At 44.8% G+C, this 23,409-nt stretch overlaps 1 protein-coding gene across 1 annotated transcript in view; it reads right to left on the reverse strand.

The window, feature by feature from the left end:
- The window catches only part of LOC115329210 (transforming growth factor-beta-induced protein ig-h3), a 53,059-nt gene extending 33,246 nt beyond the window's left edge, over positions 1-19,813 (reverse strand). The window contains exons 1-2 of the mRNA XM_029990751.4: positions 19,216-19,813; positions 7,039-7,275 (exon numbers count right to left, since the gene is read on the reverse strand). Of these exons, the coding sequence (XP_029846611.3) occupies positions 7,039-7,275; positions 19,216-19,430 (452 nt within the window). The 5' untranslated portion in view covers positions 19,431-19,813. The remainder of the gene's footprint in view (positions 1-7,038; positions 7,276-19,215) is intronic.
- Between the last annotated feature and the right edge of the window lie 3,596 nt (positions 19,814-23,409).

Consider the following 23,409-nt stretch of genomic DNA (forward strand, 5'->3'; position numbering starts at 1 on the left):
TCTTTGAGTTCCCAAATCACCACTCCCATGCTTCGGCCATGATAGTATAATACATAAATAAATAAATATATGACAAGTTTACTGAAAACTCTGCTGTATGTGAAGGTACCACATCCTAAAATATTAGATGAGCTAGTTGGTTTAACATATTGAATTGAAAAGCGCAATGGACAGACGCGGACATGAAGTAGCGACGTCCTGTCTACTTCATATCCGTGTCTGTCCTTTGCGCCTTTTAATTCAATATCACATCCTAACACAAAAGAAGTGCTAGAGTAAACAGGAGATATTTTGATAAGGACAATTGGGTAAGAATTTTTCCATTTGCGTTCTTTAGTCTTATTTTTTTTAATCGTTTTACATGATTTTACAAAATCTACGTGCCCTTTCAGTTTGACCAGAGTGGTTATTATCGCCATATGATCGCCACTTAAACTCGCTGTTGTAAGGTCATTTTTCATATGTTGAAGTAGTTTGCTATAACTTGACATTAATTATCATTTACTCTCATTGAAATATCTTAACGACTGTTTCTGGACTTCGGGAACCTGGGTATTTATTACGCGACATCAACACAGAATATAATAATATTTTTCCTCCGATTTATATCCATTGATGATACAAAATCGATGTGTTTCCATAGTGAAAAAGCCATTTGTATGAGATATTTCTTCTGTCCAATAAACACATATGTTTCATACAAGATATATAAGAACATATAATAACCACATAAAAATTACATAGGAACTATATAAGAACTATATCAGATATATAAGAACATAAAAGAACAATATAATAAACTTTTCACAAATGTCTTATATGGTTCTTATATGTTCTTTTATATCTTGTATGATTCATGTGTCTTCATTGGACAAAGAAATTTCTCACACAAATAAAATTTTTAAATAGGGTTACGCATCTAGAGTTGTAAAGGCTTCCAGCAGATAAACAAAGCGCCCTAAATTTTTAAGAATGCTCAACGCGAAGTATGCTAGAAACGTTTCATTGCACGCAAAAATATTCTATCCGAAGGATCGTTAAAATCAATTCATATTACGTTCCCTTTATTTTCAGGACCTTGGGCATTCCCAGAAGATTCGTTTGTGAGTTATAATGTTCTAATATTGTTCAAAAAAAACATTTTTTGTAAAACCGAACTGGAATACGTTTTTTGTCTTCCTTCCTTCCTTCCTTAATTTATACGGGGCAACTGCAATACATGCAAAATTTACACGTGGTAAATATAGTATGCTTGTGCTCATGAAACACCTAACCGTCTTTAGGATCTAAGAGACTTAATAAATGTTATTTTTACCAACATCTTCAAGCATTCAGTGAAATAATAATAATAATAATAAAGCATTGTTATTATTATTCTTATTATTTTATATATTCGTTTATCTGCTCGTTTTCAGCTCAAGAGCCGTGGTGAGAAAAGTCTGACTCTTAGTGGAGCATTACAAATTTTCGCCTTTATGTAGATAATTAAGATATATGTAGTTGAATTTTAGATTAGCTATGTGTGATCTTATCAAGACGTACACGTTTCCAACGCCAAAATCGTCGCTTCTACCTCCGACAATCCAATCTCGTAAGAACCACCTTGCGCGGAGTATGTTGTACCCCACTCCTACTTGGGCCCTCAATGGCCTGTAGTATCCTATAAATAAAAATGTAATAAAAAAATTACAGTTTCTTGCTGGCCGGCACGAAATCGACGCATTGTTTGAGACCTCGATGACTTACTATCGCCGGCTGACAGCCGAATTCGGTTGTTAGCAGGGCACGTTTGACGTGCCAGTAGATTTCTTCTAAGATCTTTCACTTCCGTGTGCAAGTAGACGGGCCCACTCTCGAACTGCAGCGACTATTTGCAAAGGCTATGCGTTTATACGTACAAGCCTCGCTGACGAGCCAGAAGACAAAAATGTTAAGTTGCCTCTTTTGGCCTAATTTATTTAGCATCGCACCGTCCTCGCTGTTTTTAAATGTTGTGTTTGCTTTGCAGCCACTCCTAAAAGAAACGTAAACAGCCACACTAAAAGGCATTCGCAAAGTACGTCCCTTGACATGGTTTGCCGGAAATAACCTGCACAAACCCTGCCACGGAATGAGGGCATCCTGTCACGAAGTGTAATCTAAACACTGACAAAAAGAAAGGTGTATGGACTGTTCTTCTTGCAACGCTGCTCTTCTTTATCGTTCATCTTTGAACAGACCCAAATCTCGGATCCGCCTGTACCCGAACCGATTTGGGACGACAATGTCCCTGCTGGATTGAGACGCGTCTTCCGAAGGCATCGGGATAGAGGACGCAGCTCGACACGGCCGCACGCGCTGTACCCCGGCAGCAGCAGCTCTCTCGTTCATTTGCAATGCAGAGCGGGGATCACTGTTCGTCCCCCGAGAAGAACTCCGACGCCCCTGCAGATCGCGGGCTCCGTCAACGAGGAGCAGCACGAGAACACGATCTGCGTCCGCGACGCGCTGTCGCTCATCCGAATCCCACAAGGCCGAGCGTGATACATCCGATGGGCGCCAGCAACACGGAACGCGACTTTACATAAACAGCGAGGGAACGGCAGACTTTCGGATCCCACCCCTTCATGCGCGCCTCTGGAACCACTTAGCGAGGCTACGTATTCGGTACACGGACGGAGTGATTAAAGCTCAATTATCGGGGCTTGCTGTTGAGTCGCGTAGCGGTGCCAAAGGCGTGTGCTTGCGCAGCGGTTTCTTTCGAGAATGGAAGACACCCGCGCGTTTATTCTCTGGTATGACGCACAAAGAGTCAAACACGGTAATCAACGAAGGTAACTCTCATAATGATCAAGTGGAAAAATATTTTTCTTTTTTGTTTTAATAAAATGTGCGCGTTCAGCGCTTTGCCATCCGAGGGCTCAATCGAGGCTACCATCGACGTCTCATCTGCCCGTGCGCTACAAAAACTGTGATTGAAAGAAGGCTATTTAATTCGAGCCGTTCTTCGCCCATCTCTGGATTACAGCGAACACCGATGGTGCATTTTACGGGACAATGAGATACATTGAGTTTAGTTTGTTTGCGTACAAGAAATCTGCGAATAATGCTGGGCCATTCCAGTTGAGTCTCTGCTAGCACACCTGTCATTCTGAGCGTGCAACTAGTGACGGGGTTAAAAGTCACTGCGTCACTTTTCTAACGGTGTTGCACCGCTATTCACTTACCTCAGCTTTTCCCTAATTCACTGTATGGGTCTACTCAATCTCGGTAAACTGTTTCACTGAGCACAATGTAAGCTTATGATAAGATCACGCGTGTAGTCACTGCACCAGGAGTGGCAGAAAAACTTCATAAAATCTCGCAACAAATTCGTTTACCTCTACGAAGCTCCAAAAGTACGTGAAACGTGTTTTGTTTTAACACTCTGATCATGCCACATACGACGAACAAGTCTGGTTTTCCGTCCACCCGCATTCCAGATAAAGTCGACGGAAGCAACTGCGGCACCGTCATGGCCGCCTTCGGTGCATTACAGCTGCATAACATGACGCCGCGAGGTGAAACAATTTCCCCCTGTTTATTGCCAGCTTCGAGAGGACAGTGAGTTCGCACGTTTCCCGAATTAGAGGCGGCTCCGCGCTTGCCCCGCCGCCTTACAAGCCCGCTTCGGCGGTTCGCAGCGATTCGTGGTACTCATCAGCGCCCGAGGCCAGGTGCCCCGCCCACCCCTTCGTGAAAAGGCGTCGAAAGCAGAGCCCTGTCGTTCCGACGCGAGACCTAATGGTCGTTTCATCATACTGCGCATGCGTTGACACCGTCCGCCGTGCTGCCTCGTGCCAGGCGGAATCAGGAACAAAGAAACGGGAAATCCGGCTGGGCTTTACCGATGGCCCGACAGGTCGCGACGTCGTGGACAAAGGACTACTGCTCGTCCGCGTCGGTCGGCGCGTCGTTGGCCATGAAAAACAAGCGTCTATTTGGGACGTCCCAGAGACAACTCGTGGCAGTTTGCGAGCGCGCGGAATCACTCGACAAAACTGTTTAAGTATCAGTCGACTGGAACGAGTCCACGAACTAAACTCCCACACGTGCGCTCCGAACAAAGCCCGATTGAGCATCTACACCCCAACAGAGCATGGCGAAGACATGCGAACGCGGTTATTAAGTTAGACATTTCAATGAATGGCGAGACCGGGAAAAAAAGGTGCGGAGAAATGGAAAAGTTATATTTGGGCTGAGGCATCTAATACGTAATGTAGCACGTTCCATGTCCACGCACAGACGCTGTATTTAGGTCAAAATTATACGGAGCGCAAGTTCGTCTGCTTCTTGCGCAGTAGTTGCGGTGACGTCGGAACGCCAAACTCTTATTCGCTGATTGAAAAAAAAAATAGTGGGTAGACCTCGAGGCATCTAGCGTTGAGGTCTACCCACTATTCCCCAATCAAGGCCAATCAGAGCTCGGCGTCGATCTGACGTCACCGCAACTCCGGCACAAAAAGGAGACGACTTGCTCTCCGCATAGTCTGTTGCAACCTAAGATCTGTAGAAGCTCCGCCTCCAGCACCCACTCCTTGCCTTCCGTCGTGCTTTGGTTGCCTCACGAGACACCCAAGTGTTATCGAAGGTAGAAAACTAGCGCCGTATGGGGAGCTTGTACTGCAGATCTGATGTACCAACTTGACGTCCTATTAAGCGCGATCCAAACCAACGCTTCTTTTTGCGCCTGCAGGTCGTGCGGCTGCGGATGTGACGCATTTCGTGGCGTTTTTGCTGTTTCCGGGCGCGCTTTCTGAGTCAGAACCGTGCGCTTTGGTTTGGACGGGCGAAACTTCGGGCGAGCGCGCACGCGCGCACGCAGGCACGAGCGCACAAGCAAAGTGCAACTGCGACCGAATGGCCGGCCAGACGGCGAGAGAAAGAGAGAGAGAGAGAGAGGTGGCGTTGTCGCGTTGGAAGAGAATAAAAGGGGGGGAGGAGAGGGCAGCCAGACGGCGAGAAACGCGGAGCCGGCACTAGCTTGCCCTCCACCGATTGGCCGGGACACAGGAGCGCCCTACTACGTCACCGCGCGTTTTTGTGCGCGTTGAGAAAGAAGTTGAAATCAACCAACTTTCTTGTGCGCGCCCGGAAGGAGCGAAGAAGCGGCGCGACGTCACGAAAATACGTCACATCCGCAGCCGCACGACCTACAGACGCAAAAAGAAGCGTTGGTTTGGATCGCGCTTTAACGGTCACTGTGGTGGCCTTGCTGCTGTGCGCGTACCCTCTGCATCAGGCATTCTCAGTCACCGAATTTTCACTTTTTGACAAGTAGGAAGAAGTCATGACCGTACTAGCATGGTGCGATGATATCATGTGCAAGCCACCCATAGAGACTAGTGAATAGCAATTCGAACCAAAAATTACCGCCCACGGATTCTTAGCTTCTTGACGCCGTCGCACAGGACGGCGTCCAATTTCTTCGAAGTTAGGGGACGCTACAGATGACTGAGTGCTACTCGGCTCGAATCACTGTTGTGACCGCCGGGGTCCAAAAACAACGTCGGAACAACGTCGGAACAACAAAGAGCGTCCACGGTACTGTTTGAACCTCTGCACCAAATGGGTCAGCGTGAGGATCCATCTGTCCTCTGCTACTAAATCAACTAACTTAGTAAGAACGCCCAAAGTCTTCGAAGTACCGCTTTCCGGCAAACATCAAAGGGTTCCGGAAAATCAACAATCTTCAATGGAATCTTAGGAGACTGGTCGGAGACTTGGGTTCTGATTACCTATACTTTAGGGTCACAAAATATAATTTTTGACGAAGAACGGTTCAGCGGGATTCAAGCATTGTTGTACGTGTAGAACGAACAGCTAGCACGGGCAAGGCAACAAAGCAAGAACGACGGAACACATCTATCTTTAATGGCTCGCATAACTGGTCAGCTTTGGCAGTTAATGTGAGTGTAATATTACAGAAGTGTAACTGCGAGAAGACATTTTCTTCTAATCAATGTAAAAAAACGGTCGAAAACGTCTGAGTGTTTGTTTTTTATTTATTTATCGGGGCTTTTTTTATATTATTTTTTTGCGTGCAGCGATTTGCGCGCCGCGATTTAGAACTTGCAACCCTCGACGGATGAAGTTTTTAATCAGCACCATCTTTGTAAAAATAATTTGTTAACAGCGATCTCCAATCTATCCTCGAACAATGTTTTGAGAACAATTTTTTAACTGTCACCAACAACTTTACCAACCCACAAAAGGGTTTCGTCTCAGTTTTAGATAAACCAAATGAAAGGTCTATCAGGATTATTTCAGGGATTTAGAGACCATAATATGTCGTGTTTAGAACAACAGTACGTTAAAGGTTATTTTATAGAAAGACAATCGCAACTGTGAGTTGTAAATTAGTGCCATAACGGGAACTTCAAGGCGAGCCCAGCGACATGCTTTTATAACCTCATTTGTAGTCTTTCTGTGAATTCACTCGTTATACTTACAGTTCCCGATCAAAACAATAATACGTCTTTCAAGGGTTTGTTTGGTCTGCTTCCTTCTCGTAGAATAAGGAGCTCTGAAGTAAATTCCTGGCCACTCATTTCTAAATTGAATGGCGTTCGAGGACATCACGATGGAAGTTAAACAAGCTACGTGGTTCCGAGTACCGCCGGGAACACTGACAATGACGAAAATATTAAATGTATTATATTAATAAAGTTGGGAAACCCAGAATATGCAGCGTGTCATGAGCTGTATATCTGATCTGATTTTCTGAACTCGGCAACCGGCTAAATTCTGCTGAATTTAACTGAACGCGTCAATTAAGTTTTCTCGCAAACTATAGGTGTATATTATTTATACACCGAATTAATATCCCAGCAACGTTAAGCTGTGAAACGCTTTCCAGAATATTTCACAAGACGGCACTCTGGTAAATTCGGAGTGTTACACTTCTGCGTTAGGCTTACGCGTTACACTTTTTCGTTTCACTCGTTTGGGGACACTTTCTCTGTGAATCCCTAGTCCTGCACACATTTTGAGTAGAAAGGAGAGGATTGAGGCGCTCACCCTTTGTACCAGGGCTGGAAGGAAGGGAACCCGAGTCCGAAGAAGTTGCCGAGTCCGTCGTGCACCCAGGGCCGGTTGACGAACACGGCCGTGGCGCTGCCGTCGTCGTCCCAAACGGCGCCTCCAGCGGCGCCGGCTTCGGGATCGGCCTCGGAGCCGCCCGAAGGAAGACCCTCGTCGCGCTCCGGAGACACCAGGGTCGACACCAAGGGCACGTGGCCCACGTGAGGACGGATCCTGGGCGAGAAAAAACAAAACCAAGGGACGGTTAACAACGGTGCTAGCGCTTATAATATGGGGGCAACAAATGTTGAGTCACTGCGCGCGGCGTCTGACATCCCGCAAAAGAAAGTGCCTGCGCATGCTCAGGGAACGTTCCATATCCCGGCAGTCTAATATAGTAGCGCACAGATGACGACAAACCAGCCAAGCAATCCACTGTTTTACTGTACATTTCTCCTTCGTCAGCGCCTGTCCCCGAATGTGTGTGTTTCTCCGACTTTGTCCCGTCCTTTTTGCGTTTTTTTTTTCATTGTGACAATTATTGTAATGGCCTATATCTTCACTACAGCCACCGAAGGCAGTCCTTTGGTTTTGTGCAACTAAATCGTCATACGTGGAATACGTTTTGGGTGGGAAAATGTCGATGTAAGCTTTGATGTACCGATACTGCGTCTTGCGACTATAACGCCATTGGTTGTCGCTGGGGTTACACGATCGCTACCTCCAGTACTATGAACCACCCTAAAACGGCGGTGGCATGCTATACAGGGTGTTTTTCGAAACGCAAGCCAAACCATTCCTGCGAAAATTACGGATCGCACAAAAAATATCCTTTTTCGCGTATTACTTTTTTACGTAGCCAGGAGGGGCCCCATGGGCCTCCCTGGCTACGCGCCCGATATATATATATATATATATATCAGGCACGTAGCCAGGAGGGCCCATGGGGCCCGGCCCCCCCCCCCCCCCCCCTGAAATCTCATTTTGCTGAAGCCTCCTCTCCCCCTTCCCCTCATACAGCAATTTGTCATGGGTGGGCCCCTTCCACCCCCATATCCGAAACAAAATCCTGGCTAGGTGCCTCATATATATATATATATATATATATATATATATATATATATATATATTTATATATATATATATATATATATATATATATATATATATATATATATATATATATAAAACTGAGAAGAAAAAAAACCCTTAGTGAAAACAGCAACAACGGACGATTTATCCTTCAAAATGGTGGATACTTGGGCTAGTTGGTGGTTGCTATACATAATTAAACAGCGCACAAGGAGAGGGACAGAAAAGGAAGACAGAACAGGCAAGCGCTGACTCGCAACTGACGATTTACTATGAAAAGGAGAAGGAAGAAAACTGTTCTGTCTTCCTTTTCTGTCCCTCTCCTTGTGCGCTGTTTAATTATGTATGATTTATCCTTCGACGTTTCGGCCGGAGTCCGGCCTTCGTCAGGAGTCCGGCCTTCCTGACGAAGGCCGGACTCCGGCCGAAACGTCGAAGATTAAATCGTCCGTTGTTGCTGTTTTCACTAAGGGTTTTTTCTTCTCAGTTTTATACCCACGCCTTCGGCCTCCCGCCACCATGCCCGTTATATATATATATATATATATATATATATATATATATATATATATATATATATATATATACCGGGTGTTTATGCGCAGACTTTCAAGACTCCTAAAAATTAGGGCGATTGAAAAAAGAAGAAACTCTCTTTGGGAACAAACTACCAGCCACGACGGAAGTCAGGAATTGCCAAAAACCTACTAATTAGCCAGATAATTAATTAAAACTTGTTAATCAACTATTTAATTAGGGGGAATAGACATATGGTTCCAATTAGAAAGTTGCTGAGCGTTATCAAAAACCACTAAATCAGTCATTTTCAGAAAGACTTTGAGCGCGTGAGACGAGTAGTAGCGCACTGAAGTTACCACTCGTGGAGCGGGTACAAGGCTTTTTAGGATTTTCATTTTTTCTCGGGTAATTAACTTTTAATTGCACAGTTTAAAGGTATGGTTTCAATTATAAACTTGCGGAGCACCATCGAAAATTATTAATTCGACTCATTTTGGAAACATACAATGCACGTCAGCATTTTACAGCGTTCCAAAAAAGCGTTAATTTCGAACGTCACTTCCGTCGTGCCGTCACGTGACAACACGACGTAAGTGACATAACTTGACGCGATCACGGGGTTGGTTCCACATGACCGCCGGCCGCTAAATTTAGCGGGGAAATAATACATATCATGTTATAGGCCCGTAGCAGCGCCCATTCCATGCAACGTCCGTCATTTCTAGGTCGCGTTTCCACCGTGTGTAGCATTGCGTCCTTTCAAACGCTCTGCTAGTGCGAGTGAAACCATGCACATATGCTGAGAGACGCTGACAGGCGCTAGTTTACGCCCGTGGAAGGTGCGTGATGGAACGCTAGGACGCCGCTCCACGTCAGCATTAAATGGTCGCGTCCCACGAACGATAGCAGAGGTGCATCTCAACTTCCTCTGACCGAGAGAAACAGGCCTATAAGATCCCTCAACTCCGCATCCTAAACTTACAATCCTGGTGATTCATTGTTTTTCTATTAGTAACTGGAAAACAATGGAAGCACCTGCTAAACGCACCTGCAACCGTGATGAGCACTCGCAAGAGTCAATTCGTTAAACCTTCTCTCTCAAGTTGTGGAAACCGGCGGAAACGTAGCTCAGCAAAATCTTTTCTTCGCAGGACTACTCGCGCGCTGCTAGAAATCACTTTCTAAAACCACGCCCTCGTTTTCCTGTTGCCTCTCAAGGCGCTGCACAACACCATACCTAGAAGATCCGCCTTCAGCGCAAGCTCGCTGGCTTCCGCAGTGCTTTGGATGCGCGTGCCTGCGCGTTCACACTTGTGGTAGCAAGAGCAGAGAGCTCGCTCTGAAGGCGGAGCTTCTAGTCTCAGCATAAGGGTGAACCGAGTATTGGCGGCTAGATATTTTGGAGGCGTCCTCTTAAGGTTCCTTCTTCTGACGTCATTACCTCGCGAACAACAAATTCGATGGTGTTTGTGAGTGAGCATGGTGGAAGCTTGAAATCATTTCGCCCTAAAAGCAACAACTGCCAACAGCGGCAAAATTGAAGTCCTTACACTACTTTCGTTTCCGTCGATGAGAAGTCCTTTGCTGACGTCGTAGTCAGCATTCAGCCAATCGTGGCAAGCCGACCACAGCAGCGCTTTCGATCGCTCAAGTCACCAATAGTCAACGTCCTCCGTTGAATAACGCATGCACACTCAAAGAGAACTTTTAAAATTCGCCAACCGGAAGGATGTGCCTCCAAGCGGAGGCCGCACCGCACTAAAAACGCAATGCACTTGACGTCACGTTGTTAGCCAACGGACTTTGCATGCAACGCGACAAGCGAGTTCTCCGGAATCCCTCAACGTGATGCTACTATACTGCGTTGAAGCACTACTTATCAAGCGTAGGAAAACTTACAAAGTTTTCTCGAGCGCCGTTCGGGCATAAACAAATGTGTGTAAATGAACCAATGCACTGAGCGCAAATACAGTTTTCACAAAGGCTTCTACTTTATGTGTTGCATCTATCATATTAAAATTTTATATGTGCGTTTTAGAAAAAAGTTTAGGACCAAAAAAATCCTGTATTATTTTTTATTTATTTTTTTAATGAACAGGAAGTGAAACGGAATAAACCGTTAGATCGACGGTGCTACTCCCAGACGGCACAACACAAGGCAAAAGCGTGAACGTTTCTTTGAAATGAACATCCGAAATTACATCCAGCAGTTCCGAGCGTTTGGGGTACTGTATCATCAGTGATTAGACACTTCAACTCCACAGTTTTAACCGTTTTGATTTCTGCGTTTTTAAGTTTAAGTTTAATTTTTCTGTGAATTTAGTAGTCAAATCAAAATCTTTTCAGGCTCGTGTATTTAGTGTTCGACCTAGTAGACAGTCACCTAAATATTTTATTGTTTTCAGTATTTGAAAAAACTCTGGTAAGAGCATCGGAACGAGGCACGTGACAGGCCCATGATGCACTAGTTCACTCCTGCGGTTCGTTCACATGTGCCTTGATCCGACATTGTTATTGGCACACTGGGCACTTGGCTTCCACCGTTTGCTAAGTTCCGCTGAAACAGGATATGACTGGGTTTAATTGAGCCATTGAATGTTTCCACTGTACCGCATTTCGTATAGCGTCCGCGCAGACTGCTAAATCGAGCCATTCGTTTTCGTACCGCCTCGTATCGGCCATTTTGAAATCGTGAGATAAAAAGCGCATGCAAACATTCACGCCGGACCTCTGAACTGCCGGTTTTTTTGCGAGCTGTTCGTAGGTGACAAGCGTGTTAGTTTTCGTCAGAACCCGTTATATCGTGTTGACGGTAATCGCATCTGCGGAGGACGATGAATCTGGACCATATGCTCGAAAATGCTGCCAACTGTTCGCCAACACCTCCTGGCTAGCAAAACCGTAGTGCTGAATTTTCAGCGTCACTTAGACAAGGCCAACGCGGGGCACCGATCAGACGTTCATGCTCAATCAATGAGAACACGAGTCTCAACCGAACGCTTACGCAGCACCCGCGTCCAATCCGTGCCTGCTGGCCTTCTTTAGGTGACGTCAAAAATTCAGCACTGCGGCCTCGTTACAGAGAAGATGATGTCTGAGCTCCGATCAGGTTTGGTTACAAAGAGCAGTCCTCTCGTGAAGGCGTCGATTGCAGCGTGGCGACGCTGATCTGCAACAGAGCTCGGCGCCACAAACTTCTTGGTACGGGCCACAGGATTTAATTCATACGTTGTCACGGCTCTAGTAAGCCAATCAAAGGTAAACATACCTTTTCACGCTAACTTAATCGGTCTTCGCGGTTGTATAAAGATTTCCACCGTAATTTGAGGAACCGGTACCGGAAGTGTTTCGAGATTCTTCGCAAACGTACCGAAGCCTCGTTTGTACACCGAAGAATTAGATTGCGTTCGCGTACAAAACAAATATGCACAGTTTCAAAGTTTCACCCAAAGAAATTTAACATTTGGCCCGTCTTTCTCTATCAATTATTTTTAGCTAAAAATAAAAAAACTACAACCCGAATACAAAATACAAAGGGCAGCCTAACAGAAGAAACCAAATACAAATGTTTTCGAATTTCCCTGGTTTTTACTATGAACGGCTTTTCGTCTCGCTCTAACATGTTTCGTTCGTTTATTTTTTCTTTAGACGTTCGAAACACTGACGGCAGGAGTAAAAGCGGAGTGGGTTCGAGAGGGGGAGAGGAAGGAGGAACGACGAGACGGATATTGTGTGCCCGACGACGGGCAACGAGGCACTTCCTTCGTCGGCAACGCATGAGCGGACAGTGCGTAGCAGCCCAGTCCGGACGGAAGAGGCCTCCAAGCGCCCTGGAGGTTCCGCATTGTTCGACGGCTGTGCCAAGCGGTTTCTGAACCCATACAAGCGGCAGCGTTTGCAAACAAGAAGATCATCCGGACTCGTGTTCACTCCTGTTTCTTACAATTAAAAAAGTTAACACGCCTCGTGCTCGACGTGTTTTGAAGCAAGAAAGCTACAACGCAAGTAACTATCTCGGGGAATATATTTGTCATTCAAAGTTGCTGTAGATGTTAAAAAAGACACCAAAAAAAATCTGACTATATAAAACTAGGGCCTAAGGCGCGAATACTGACCACGCGAAGCTCATGTCACTCGTGTCACCTTCGTGAACAACCCGCAGGTTCACGAATTCACGTTTTGCTAAAAAAAATAATAATGCGAAATTATTTTTAAAAAAAACGCGTTGTTTTTGTGCGGATTCGCCAAATGTTACTGCTACAACTCGACTCGATAAGAAAAAAAATTTGAGGAAAGGAAAGTTTGTTTATAATCACTAGATCCTCGAGCTCAAAAGCTGATCCAGAAATTGTGAGGATAAACCACAATTTCTGGATCAGCGTTTGAGCTCGAGGATCTAGTGATTATAAACAAACTTTCCTTTATTCGATTTCTTTTTTTTTTTTTTTTTGTATACCGTATACAAAGACGCTCTCGGCAAATGTGCGAAAGAGCAGACATGACGGCCCTTCACCAGCCTGCTTGCGTCGTTTATCCCGGTCGATTCACTACCACGATGGCTGGTGGTAATAGGTCATTGATTCCTACGATGCTCAGTGGTGTCATGGAAAGCGAACCGTCACGCACGACCAAGTCGATTCTGCGGCAACAAAATGGCACCAATCAGTTCATTCTGCCGCTGTGCGCCGCGCCTTTCGCTTTATCCGACCTCATCCGATCCTACAGTTCGGTGCAGCCGATCAAGCAACTTCAAAAGTGCGTCGTCACGGCGTTCTGCGTCTTGCTGCCTTCGGTACCACACGCGAAACCAACCGGGTGGCGGAGAAAAGCTCACCGGAGAAACGCTCACCGCAAAACCGGCAGAAGCGGAGAAAAGCTCACCGGCCCTTGAGCGGATCCGGAGAAAAGCTCACCGATTTTTTTTCCCTTGGCTTAGCGGATTGTGCGTCACACGTGGCAATTTACTTTAACGCAATTAGAATTCGTCACTTCATTAAAAATAATTGTCCTCTTTTTTGTAATATTCTTTTGTAATTAAGATGTGTAACCAACTAGCCCAACAGTCAATTTTAATTCTTTTCTTTCGGTTTTTTTTTTTTTTTTTCTTTTCGAGCTAATACGAATGGCGGCGTGTGAATCGCTGCACCTACGAAGCTTGTGTGGTGCCTGATGGATGAGTAGGTGTTTGTTGATGTAGTCAGTGTCAGCCACGCAATTTTCTTTCTGTTTTTTTTTTACTATTAGAATTTTAGTTGCGAGAACAACTTTGTCCTGTCGTGTTACGTTGTCTTTACTTCGTTTTTGTCGTTTGAGCTCTTCTCGTCGTGAACAACGTTTACCAACTCGTCCAATTCGCTACCTTACAGAAGACTAGTTCTTATATAGGTCACGGGTAACAACAGTGACAGTGTGCGGCTCCCAAGGTGGTTCACCGTGGAAGGGACCATCACACGAAGGCAACGTGTAGAAGAACAGGCACGAGCGGTTAGAGATCGTGCACGTCCGTGGAAGAAAGAAAACCTCGATATCCTATCCTGATCATTCTATCCTGTTGTCAAGGGTTAACAAAAACTTCAAAGAGAATTTCAGGCACAGCATGGTTGCGCATGCACTTTCGTATTTTCGACATTTACTGTTTCTTCTTTTTAGGTTTTTAAGCAGATATTATTAGGTTTTCGAACTTGTTCCTGTTTTTCGAGTTCATAAAGTTTTCAGTTAAACTTTCGTTGGCTAACCACAAAAAAAAAAAAAGAACACTCGCCCGCATTTATTAATTGTGGAGCCATATATACCCAATAAACTTAACAAATATTTCAAAAAATGACATTTTTCTTATTTTTATTTTTTACAAAACTCACGAGTTCTTATGATAATAAATTGATGTATGTTACGCAAGATCCGACAGCCTCCACATGAAAAGAAGAAAAAAAATCATCGGTGAGCTTTTTATCAGCGTCCACCGGTTTTGCGGTGAGCTTTTCTCCGGGATTCAAACCAAGGCTTCGATCGGATTTAGGAGACGCCAGCTGAACGAGCACAAACGAGGGAAGAACGTGAGAGACGCATTGAACCAGCAGTTGATGCGTCTCTGACGTTCTTCTCTCATTTGTATGGTTGGTTTGTTCAGCTGGCGTCTCCTAAATATGTTTTACCAACGTGCTCATCTCTTCCCCGTGGGTCGATCGGACTTAACGGATTGTGAGAACTTTGCAGACCAATCCTGCGAAACGTCGAGTGTGGGTGCGATAGCTCTGCCATTTCCGATGAGTTTCCGCTCAACTTAATTTCCGCTTCCGTTCAATTCCGACTTTATACGGGCATTTTCTCTCTCTCTCTCTTTCTCTCCGCGTGGCGCAGCTACGAGACAAGGTTGTGCGACGTTCCCCGGTGGCATACCGACGGTGGAGGGCGGACCTTACGCCAGTTTGTATATTTCGAGCGGGGAAAAAAAGAGGTGCCAGATGTCTCCGTTTGCTCCTCGGTGCTAGCAACTTGGGTTGCTGGACCCGTTTCGTTTTGTGGAGGGCGGATTATTCTGCCGACCGGAGCGATTCTCCGACGTTGTGGTAAGGACTGTACAGGGTTACCTACCTCCGCAGCCAACTCGCTTCGAAGAATCACATGACGCATTCTTTTTATTTTATTTTTTTTTTTTGGGGGGGGGGGGAGAGGGCGGGGGTATTTTTGGTGTTTATTGCCCCTTATGACTGGGCCAGAGCTCTCAGCTTAGGGCGGTTCCGTGTCGCCATATTGGAACACGCTAGTTCTTTGTCTTTCCGGAGATCGCACGCTGCCTGCATTGTGTACAACCATAGCCTCCCTCTACTCGCAAAGCCTGGCAGCTCGACGACGATGCCAGAACATTTCTCGGGGAATCTGGTATTCAGCGCACAGCTTTTGCAGCGGCGAAGACATGGTTTTCAAACCAGACAAGAAAAAGAAGCGGTAGCCTGAACGCAAGGAGCACATTTTTTCACTTCCTTATTTTTCTATTAAAGCCCCGGTTGCAAGGAGCACGAGCGGACATTCCATCGGTCGGGACAAGTGTTTTTCGGCGTCTCGCCGCAGCGGAGCGCCCGTTACATGACTCTTGTTTGCCGCTCTACCTTTTCACTTTCGGCGGCCGCGTCACGTGACGATCTGCCAGGCTTTGTCAGTTATTCTGAATAAAAAGGTAATAAATATCATTCTGAGAAAAGCAGGGTATAAGTACACAAAAAAAAGTATATATATAGTTTAGGAAGTCATGTAGTTGGAATCCGTCGCCCATATATCTGCAAAACAAAACTCTCTTCTCCCTGATTTTATTTTACTTCTGTAAGCGAAGTCTGGATATTCCAAACTACAATGTTTTTTAGTAGTAATAATAAAAAAAAAATAACATGTAAAGTCAGGACATGTTTACAGCTTCGATTGTTATGTTTATCAATTGACCCGTATAATATATTAGTCAAGAGGTCTTTGGCACTGTCAATAAATGGAATAAATAAACAAATAAAATGTTTCTTACTATCAAGAAAAATATTCTGATAATTTTAGAATACTGAATCACACAAAAAACGAGATGGGAAAGAGAAAGACAATCGCTACAGCCATTAAACGCATTAGGAACCTTTACAGTAGTCTAAAAATAGTAGTGCGCTATTGTTGTTGTTTTTTTTTTTGTTTTTTTTTTTCTTTTTTTTCCTAACACGGCACTTGCTTGGACACCCTCGCTGGCTCCCACGAGTTCCAGATAACCCAAAACCTCCACTCCTTTTTTTACAGTTCTACCGGAACCCATTTACACACGTCCTTCTTTCAAGGCCACTTTCCTAAGATTTGTTTTTTTGCGCGCGAAGAAAGAAAGAGAATTTGGCTCGCGCATAGAAAGCAAGAAGACGAAGTAGAGGTATTGTTGCAGTGAGAAGGTAATCTCCCACTGTAAAGAGGACCTGCATCAATCCCCCGTAATCCGACGCGGTCGAAACACACCCGAGACACTGGAGGGAGGGACGTTTCCATTGTGATGGCACGAATGCCGAGAACACGCAATCCCAACGATGACGCGACCCTCGCTAACTCAGATTTGAAGGGTAATTTTTTTTCTTCCTTTCTTCGTTACATAACGCACGTAATTTTTTTTTTTTTTTTTTTTTGGAGGGGGGGGGGGGGGGGTTATCCGGGAGCTACCAGGATAAAGCTTTTGCATTCTTCTTGGGTAACGAAGCATTCGCGAATCGCAATAAAAAAAAAACGCGAATATGTGCGTATATAAATTCAACACGAGGAAGATACATGTTTCATTACTGTTACCAACACGCTCGTTTTCTACTTAACTTGTGCGTACATATTTCCTCAAAACCGTAGGCCTTTCGTGCATTTGAATTAGTACCCGTAAAAGCCGTGCTGTATTACTGTAGTTGGCGCCGTTTGTCCGGTTAAAACAATGCAGTCTGCATAATAGACCGAGCAGTGTGCAGGTTCGCAGAGCTAGAGTGAAATTACGCGCCCAAGGTTAATGCAAAGAATGGCTCGTATGGCGAAAGTATTAATTTTTTTTTTTTTTTTTTCATTTCACGTGACTGCGCTATGTTTTCGCAACTATGTGGGCCCAGCAGAATGAGAAAACAATGGTGACAGTGGCAGGATGGAGAGTGCCAATGTCAAGAAGTGTTTGCGTTCATTCATGTTGAATGCGCTTAGCCGCTCACACAAAACTTCGTCGAACATGCCATTCGAAAAGAAAAACAAAGGGTAACTGCACGGGCGACTAGCCTTTCATTAAAACGGCTTATACGGGCATCAAAAGATTAACGGTAAAGTTTTATATTGAAATCTTTGGTTGTTTTCGTACGTTTTCCTGGCTACATGACACATGGAAAATACTAGAACCCCTTTTGCTAACTGGCTTGAAGAGCAAGATTTGCCCTGACTAGTACAGTCCACTTGTTTTGACATAGAGCAACCCATACCGACTCTTGGAAACCAAAAAAAAAAGAAAAATAAGAGTTTTAAATTGCTCTGACTGGGCAAAAGATAAATTTTGTTAAATGGAAAATATATTGCTTCGTTAGACCGTCCCGCCATCGCAGCGTCAACCACTGAGTCATCGTGTCCGCAGAAAAGGAATGTAGTCGGTAAAACGGTTCTCTTAGACCTTGAACGTGCACTGCACAGAAGTGATGAAAGAAGGTAAAGCTGGCGCGTGTAGGAGCGTCCCCACAGAAATACAAGAAGCAAGCTAGTTGATAAGCGTCTTAAAGCAGGTCTAGTTAAGCGGAAATATTCAAAACTAAGTAAAAAAAAGCTGTGTTCGTCATAATTCTTCCTGCCAAAAAAAAGGGAACATGGCCATGAAAAGGAGAGGGCAAGGCACGACGTAATTTTCGAATTATTTTTTTTAATCGAGGAAAAACGCACACATAAAAAAAGACGTGGGCTCACGGAGAACAATGAAGATAAATGGTAAAATCTCGCATGACTCATTTTTTGCAGATATGACTACACCGGAGTGAACGAGGTAACACCCCTGTGAATCACTTGATCTTTCAGTTTGCAGAAGTGTTCCAGTTATTTCCTCTCAAGCGCACTAACAACAACACTGCAACTAAACAACTACAACAAGGCGGAACGACAGGAGTCTCCATAATAAAAAACAAAGAAACGGTGAACTAGTTACTCGACTTTTGCTTTTAAATGGTCATAGTTGAATGGGGCATAAAAAGCTAGTGTTCGTGGAGCTGTGAATCAAACGACCCGTACAAAATCAAGGGCCTATAGATATATGGAGGTATTAGAGTGTGCTAATTTCCATAAACTTGGACATCCTCATCTTTTCGTAATATCGGAAATGAGGCCGTCCCAACTTCCTCCTTGATGGGAAAACCTCTCTAGCAGTCATTGGAGAGCAGTGTGACCTTGGATAGCACACGATAGTTCTGACACCATTCCCTCGGACACTTATCTCGCAAGTTCCGCTCCACAAATAACGGCGCGCCAGCTTTTCGATTTGCATACGTTTGAGCATCGCAATGTATTGAAAGCATGGGCAAATAATAAACTGTTCATTGAGGCCCTCATGGCTGTCGACGGGACCATTATGTACGACTCAATACTGGACGTGGGACTTTAGTTAGGGGTCTATTAGGCAAAATAATATATAGCGATAATATGCCGGAGGAAAGGATTAATTTGGAGGTAAGCTTACATTGCGAGCAGCCTTCACCGAGTCACGGGGGAAGAAGTGCTATGTTTTGCCTCGAGTATTTTCCCTTCATCCTGCTTTTTAAGCGCTACCTATCGCTGTCGCAGATACAATTTACTTATTTTTAACAACTTATAAAATTATTCATATGTTCCTGCTATCGGTAGAGTGCGTAATCCTGCTAATCCGGTTAGATTATGATAGGAATATGGAAAACAACAAAAATGTAAAGGTAAAACCTCGACCCCGATTACGATGACAAACCCTGAGACTTAAGTCTAAAAGAGTAAAGTCAGCGAGAGAGATAGAAATAAAAGGGTGACCGAGGACCAGCTCGTCTGCACTTCGAGCAATTTTTTATAAAAAGGAAAACTCACCTTCCGTGTATCTGAGGTCTAAAGAAGCCGTTCAGGTTGAAAAACCGTCCCTCCCTGGAGCCGCGACCCTCGGAACCTCGACCCTCGAAGTCCCGATCCTCGGTCGCCGGGGACTCGACTTCCTCCGAGTCATCTTCCTTCTCCAGGCCCGAGGAGCGAACCGCGAGGCAGGCCAGCGCGACCAGCAACAGCATCGACGGCCGATACACCAGCATGGCTTAGTTGCGAGCGGTGTCCCCAAACGAATAAAACGAGCACGACCGGTAGTCCTTCCGCTGGGCTGGAAGAGGATCAAACTGGCGTCGTGGGATGCTCCGCGTTCTCGCCGAGGCAACTGACGGGACCGATTCAGGCGTGCCTCCTTTTCAATGCGCCGGACGGGGCGAGGAGGGCGAGGGGGATACCACGACCAAGGTCGCCCGACGACTGCGCGCAGAACGAACCTTCGAGACGCCTCCCCGTCTGACTCGTCGTCGTCTTGTTGATGCTCGCTGCCGGTCGGGTCCCGTAAGCGTATAGTACTCGCCAAAGAGCTGCCAAGTCGGCCGGGTGCTGATGACCGAATTCACGGTCGACCACAATGGAAGGCGTGCCGCCTAAAACATAACAGGTACCAGTAGGTCCCGGAGCCCACAAAAAAAGAAATATGGATGACGTCATCGTCCCTTATCGCGCAGTCCTGGTACCGCTTTACCTGCCAGTCTGGTGGTTGGTCATTCTTGCGCACAATGTAAAAAAATAAGTGACCGAACGGCTGACCTGTCCTTGAACCTCGACCAGGTATATATCGTACCGCGATGATTTATCGTCTCAAATTATAAGATGTCTCCGAGTTTAGACGGAGTGGAAGGTGCGGCGAAGGCCGCGAGGAGGGCGCTAACGGGCAGCTTCGTACAACAAAGCGAGAATGGGAATGCGATTGAGCACATTCGTGTATGGAATTTGCTCTATCTTCTATGTCTATATCTTTAGTAACTGAGAACTTCAGAGACGAAGGATGTGGCGTATCATGTGCATCGTTCGTGATATGTTTATGGGCCTTCTCATTTGCTGATGCCTCAACCTCTTTGGCTGCGGAGCGACCCATATATGTTCGGGTGACTACAAGGTGGAGTCAACGTTTAATCAAAGAAACCTGGAAGGTATGTCACACTCGCTCCCATTGCAGTAACAGCTCCAAGGAGGCCTCTCATTTCAACCGTCGTCCGAGTGTCGCGTTGTAAGAGCATATCTCGTAGCTGGCGACTGGTAACGATGCATATTCACGTAAGCTAAACTCCGCGATGTGGGAACAGAACACACCCAAAACAATCTCAGCTTACAACGATGAACCATTTTAGAAAAGTCGCCGATTGGGAAGGTTCTGGTAATGACAATACGTGAACACGTGCTCGAGCGAGCGTACACCTCCCCGACCAAGGAAGCAATATTCTGCGGGCTCTATTGGGTTGCAGTGACTTATATCAGGCTTGTGATTTATGTTTTTGCTCCAAGTTCGTTCTGAGACGTTACTTCCCTCTCCTTCCTAATGCGCGCGTTGTTTCATCCTCGGAATCCTGAAACAACGTTCTCTGCGAAGTGGCGCCAGTTTTTTCCCAAAAATATATACTCGTGAGCACAGTCTTTGTTGGTCTTGTTCGTTGTACCTCCTTGTCACGTCCTCTGAACGTTGCTGTAAGGAGGTTGTCTTCTTGTTCCTCCTTTTTGAGTAGCACGAAGGGTCTTCTCGAATTAATCTCAATGTACGCGCTCCCTCTACAAAAAAAAAAAAAAAAGCATCGCGTGCTATTTTAGCAAATTGTGACGTGTCGGATTCCCTGATACGTTCCTAAGACCGCGGCGATTCCGGTGGTCGACTTGGAACCGAACCGACCTCACCTCATTTCGGGGAGTCTCTCGACGGAGACTGCTCGCCTCGATGCAAGAGTTGTCTGAACACGTGGTATGGAAATCGTAAACAATACCAAAGGAGAAAAAAGTTAATAAAATAAATTGGACAAGTTCTTCGACTTGTCATGTTTGCGTTTGTCTTCGTTTTCTTGTTTTTTGCCATTTTTGTGTTCTAATATTTTATCGTTTACTATCGCGACCTTGTCCCCTTTTGCCTTTGTTACTAAGTATTTATGGTTAAAATAAATTTTCCTGCCCGGTCGTATAAAAAAATGATTCAGAGCCGAAAACACTCAAAATATGTGCTAACTATTACAAAAAATAGAAGCTCCGAGACACACTACACTTCTGATATGCTGTACAGTCAGCTCTTTACTACGTTGTTATGGCTGCAAAGCTTTTAACCCCCATTTTACGCTGACGCTTTGAATCTCTGGGTTTATTTTAGTCCCTCATCAACCTCTAAAATAAATTTGTCGAATTCCAAGTGACCTTGACGTGTTACATCTGTTATAAAGGCTAAGATAAATAACGAAACTAAAAATATGCTGTTTTCTTAATAATTTTTCTAGAACTGTTCGCTTGCACTTATATCTGATACTCAAAAAATGTCAATATAAGAATGGCAAGGGTGTACTTAAGCTGAACAAGCATCCGTTTCTGTTGATTTTATACGAGGTGTGGCTATTAAAAACCGAAACTCATCTTTCGAGAATATTATAAGAAATTACACATTTGGATCACTGGCCCAAATTGCCACTTTAATGCAGTTCGTTTATGCGCCCCTGTCCCCTATACAATTGTCCCTGTGTTCTTTGACGCTTAGCTACGTGAACAACTTGCCCAAATTTCCACTCTAATACAATAGTAATGTTCTCTCCAGTGTACTCCACTGCAGCGGTTTCTACACCCCTTCACGCGAATCTTTGATTGCTGAAAGCAGTGCTGTAGGTCATCGAGTGATAAGCCCTTCATAAGCTCCGTCGCTTTTGCCTTGGCAGTATAAACGGATTCAAACCATGTTACTTCGAACCCAGACCGGATCTTGGAGAATAGGTTTGAGAGTCCGATGTGGCCAGGTCAGTTGAGTACGGCCGACGCTCCAACACAGTGATGCTATGGTGAGCCAGGAACGACAGGACTGACAAGGCTTTCTGTGCTGGTTCCTCAACATTTCAGGCCTTTTTCTTCTAACCCGTTCTTTAAGAGTTTGGAAGACACTCTTGTGGTAGTAGCTTTGGTCAATTGTCTGTCCTTCAGGCACCAAAACCACATGAACAATGCCCTTGATATCGAAAAACACAAACATCATTGCCTTGAACTTGAATTTGGTCTGTCGCAGCTTTTTCTGTTTTGGTAAACTGGGACTCTTCCAATGCAGTGATTCGCGTTTGGTTTCTGTATTGAGTGTAAATAAAAATAAGATTCATCACTAGTTATTACATGTTTTTTTTTAACGTACTGACACGTTTTAAAAAGTTTGGATCATTTTCAGTGTTTTGAAGAATATCAACACAAATGGTCATCTGAATTTCCTTTTGTTCCCGAGTGAGAAGGCTCGGCACCATTTTTGAACGCATTTTTCTAACGTTAAAAATTCTCGTAAAGAATTTGTCCAACAACCTCTTCGTCGATATTGAGTAACTCGGCAACAACGCGGAAATTCAAGCGCCGATCCTTTCGGATGATTTGGCTGACTTTCTCAATGCTGTCATCCGTTTTGATATCCTGTGACAACCGGGGCCCAGATCGTCCTCGACCTCTTTCTTATATCTACTATAAACCTTTAAACCACTCAAAACTCTACGACGAAACAGACACTGATCCCCATACACTTTTTGTAACATTTCGCGCGTTTACGTAGCAGTTTTATCAAGTTTAACTAAGAACCTCAAATTCATTCGTTGCTCCATGTTTAGAAGCGGCAAGATTCCGCCAGAGTGAGTAAGTACTCTCCGCTTCCGTTAAACGCTGGCTCCAGGCTGTCGGCCGCCTGACCTTGAAACGTTTATATGTTGCGTAGGAGATAACAATGAACAATACAGCACACAATCTTGATAGGTCGAAAGGGAAGTAAAACAAAAATCAGTCTTGTTATTTAATAGTCACACCTTATTTAGGAGCAAAACAAGCTTTCTGACAAATGCAACGACCAGCCGTTTACGATGTGACGTCATATTTCCATGTAAAGTGACCTTCGTTCGAACAAATGCCATTTTCTTTGATGACCAAAACAAATAGGCCTCTGCTTTATAACGACGTGAAAGCAATCTACAGAGCAAGAAAAAAACCGATGTTATCGGA

The sequence above is a fragment of the Ixodes scapularis genome, unplaced genomic scaffold (assembly GCF_016920785.2).
Source record: "Ixodes scapularis isolate PalLabHiFi unplaced genomic scaffold, ASM1692078v2 PGA_scaffold8__174_contigs__length_109621045, whole genome shotgun sequence".
Lineage (NCBI taxonomy): Eukaryota > Metazoa > Arthropoda > Arachnida > Ixodida > Ixodidae > Ixodes > Ixodes scapularis.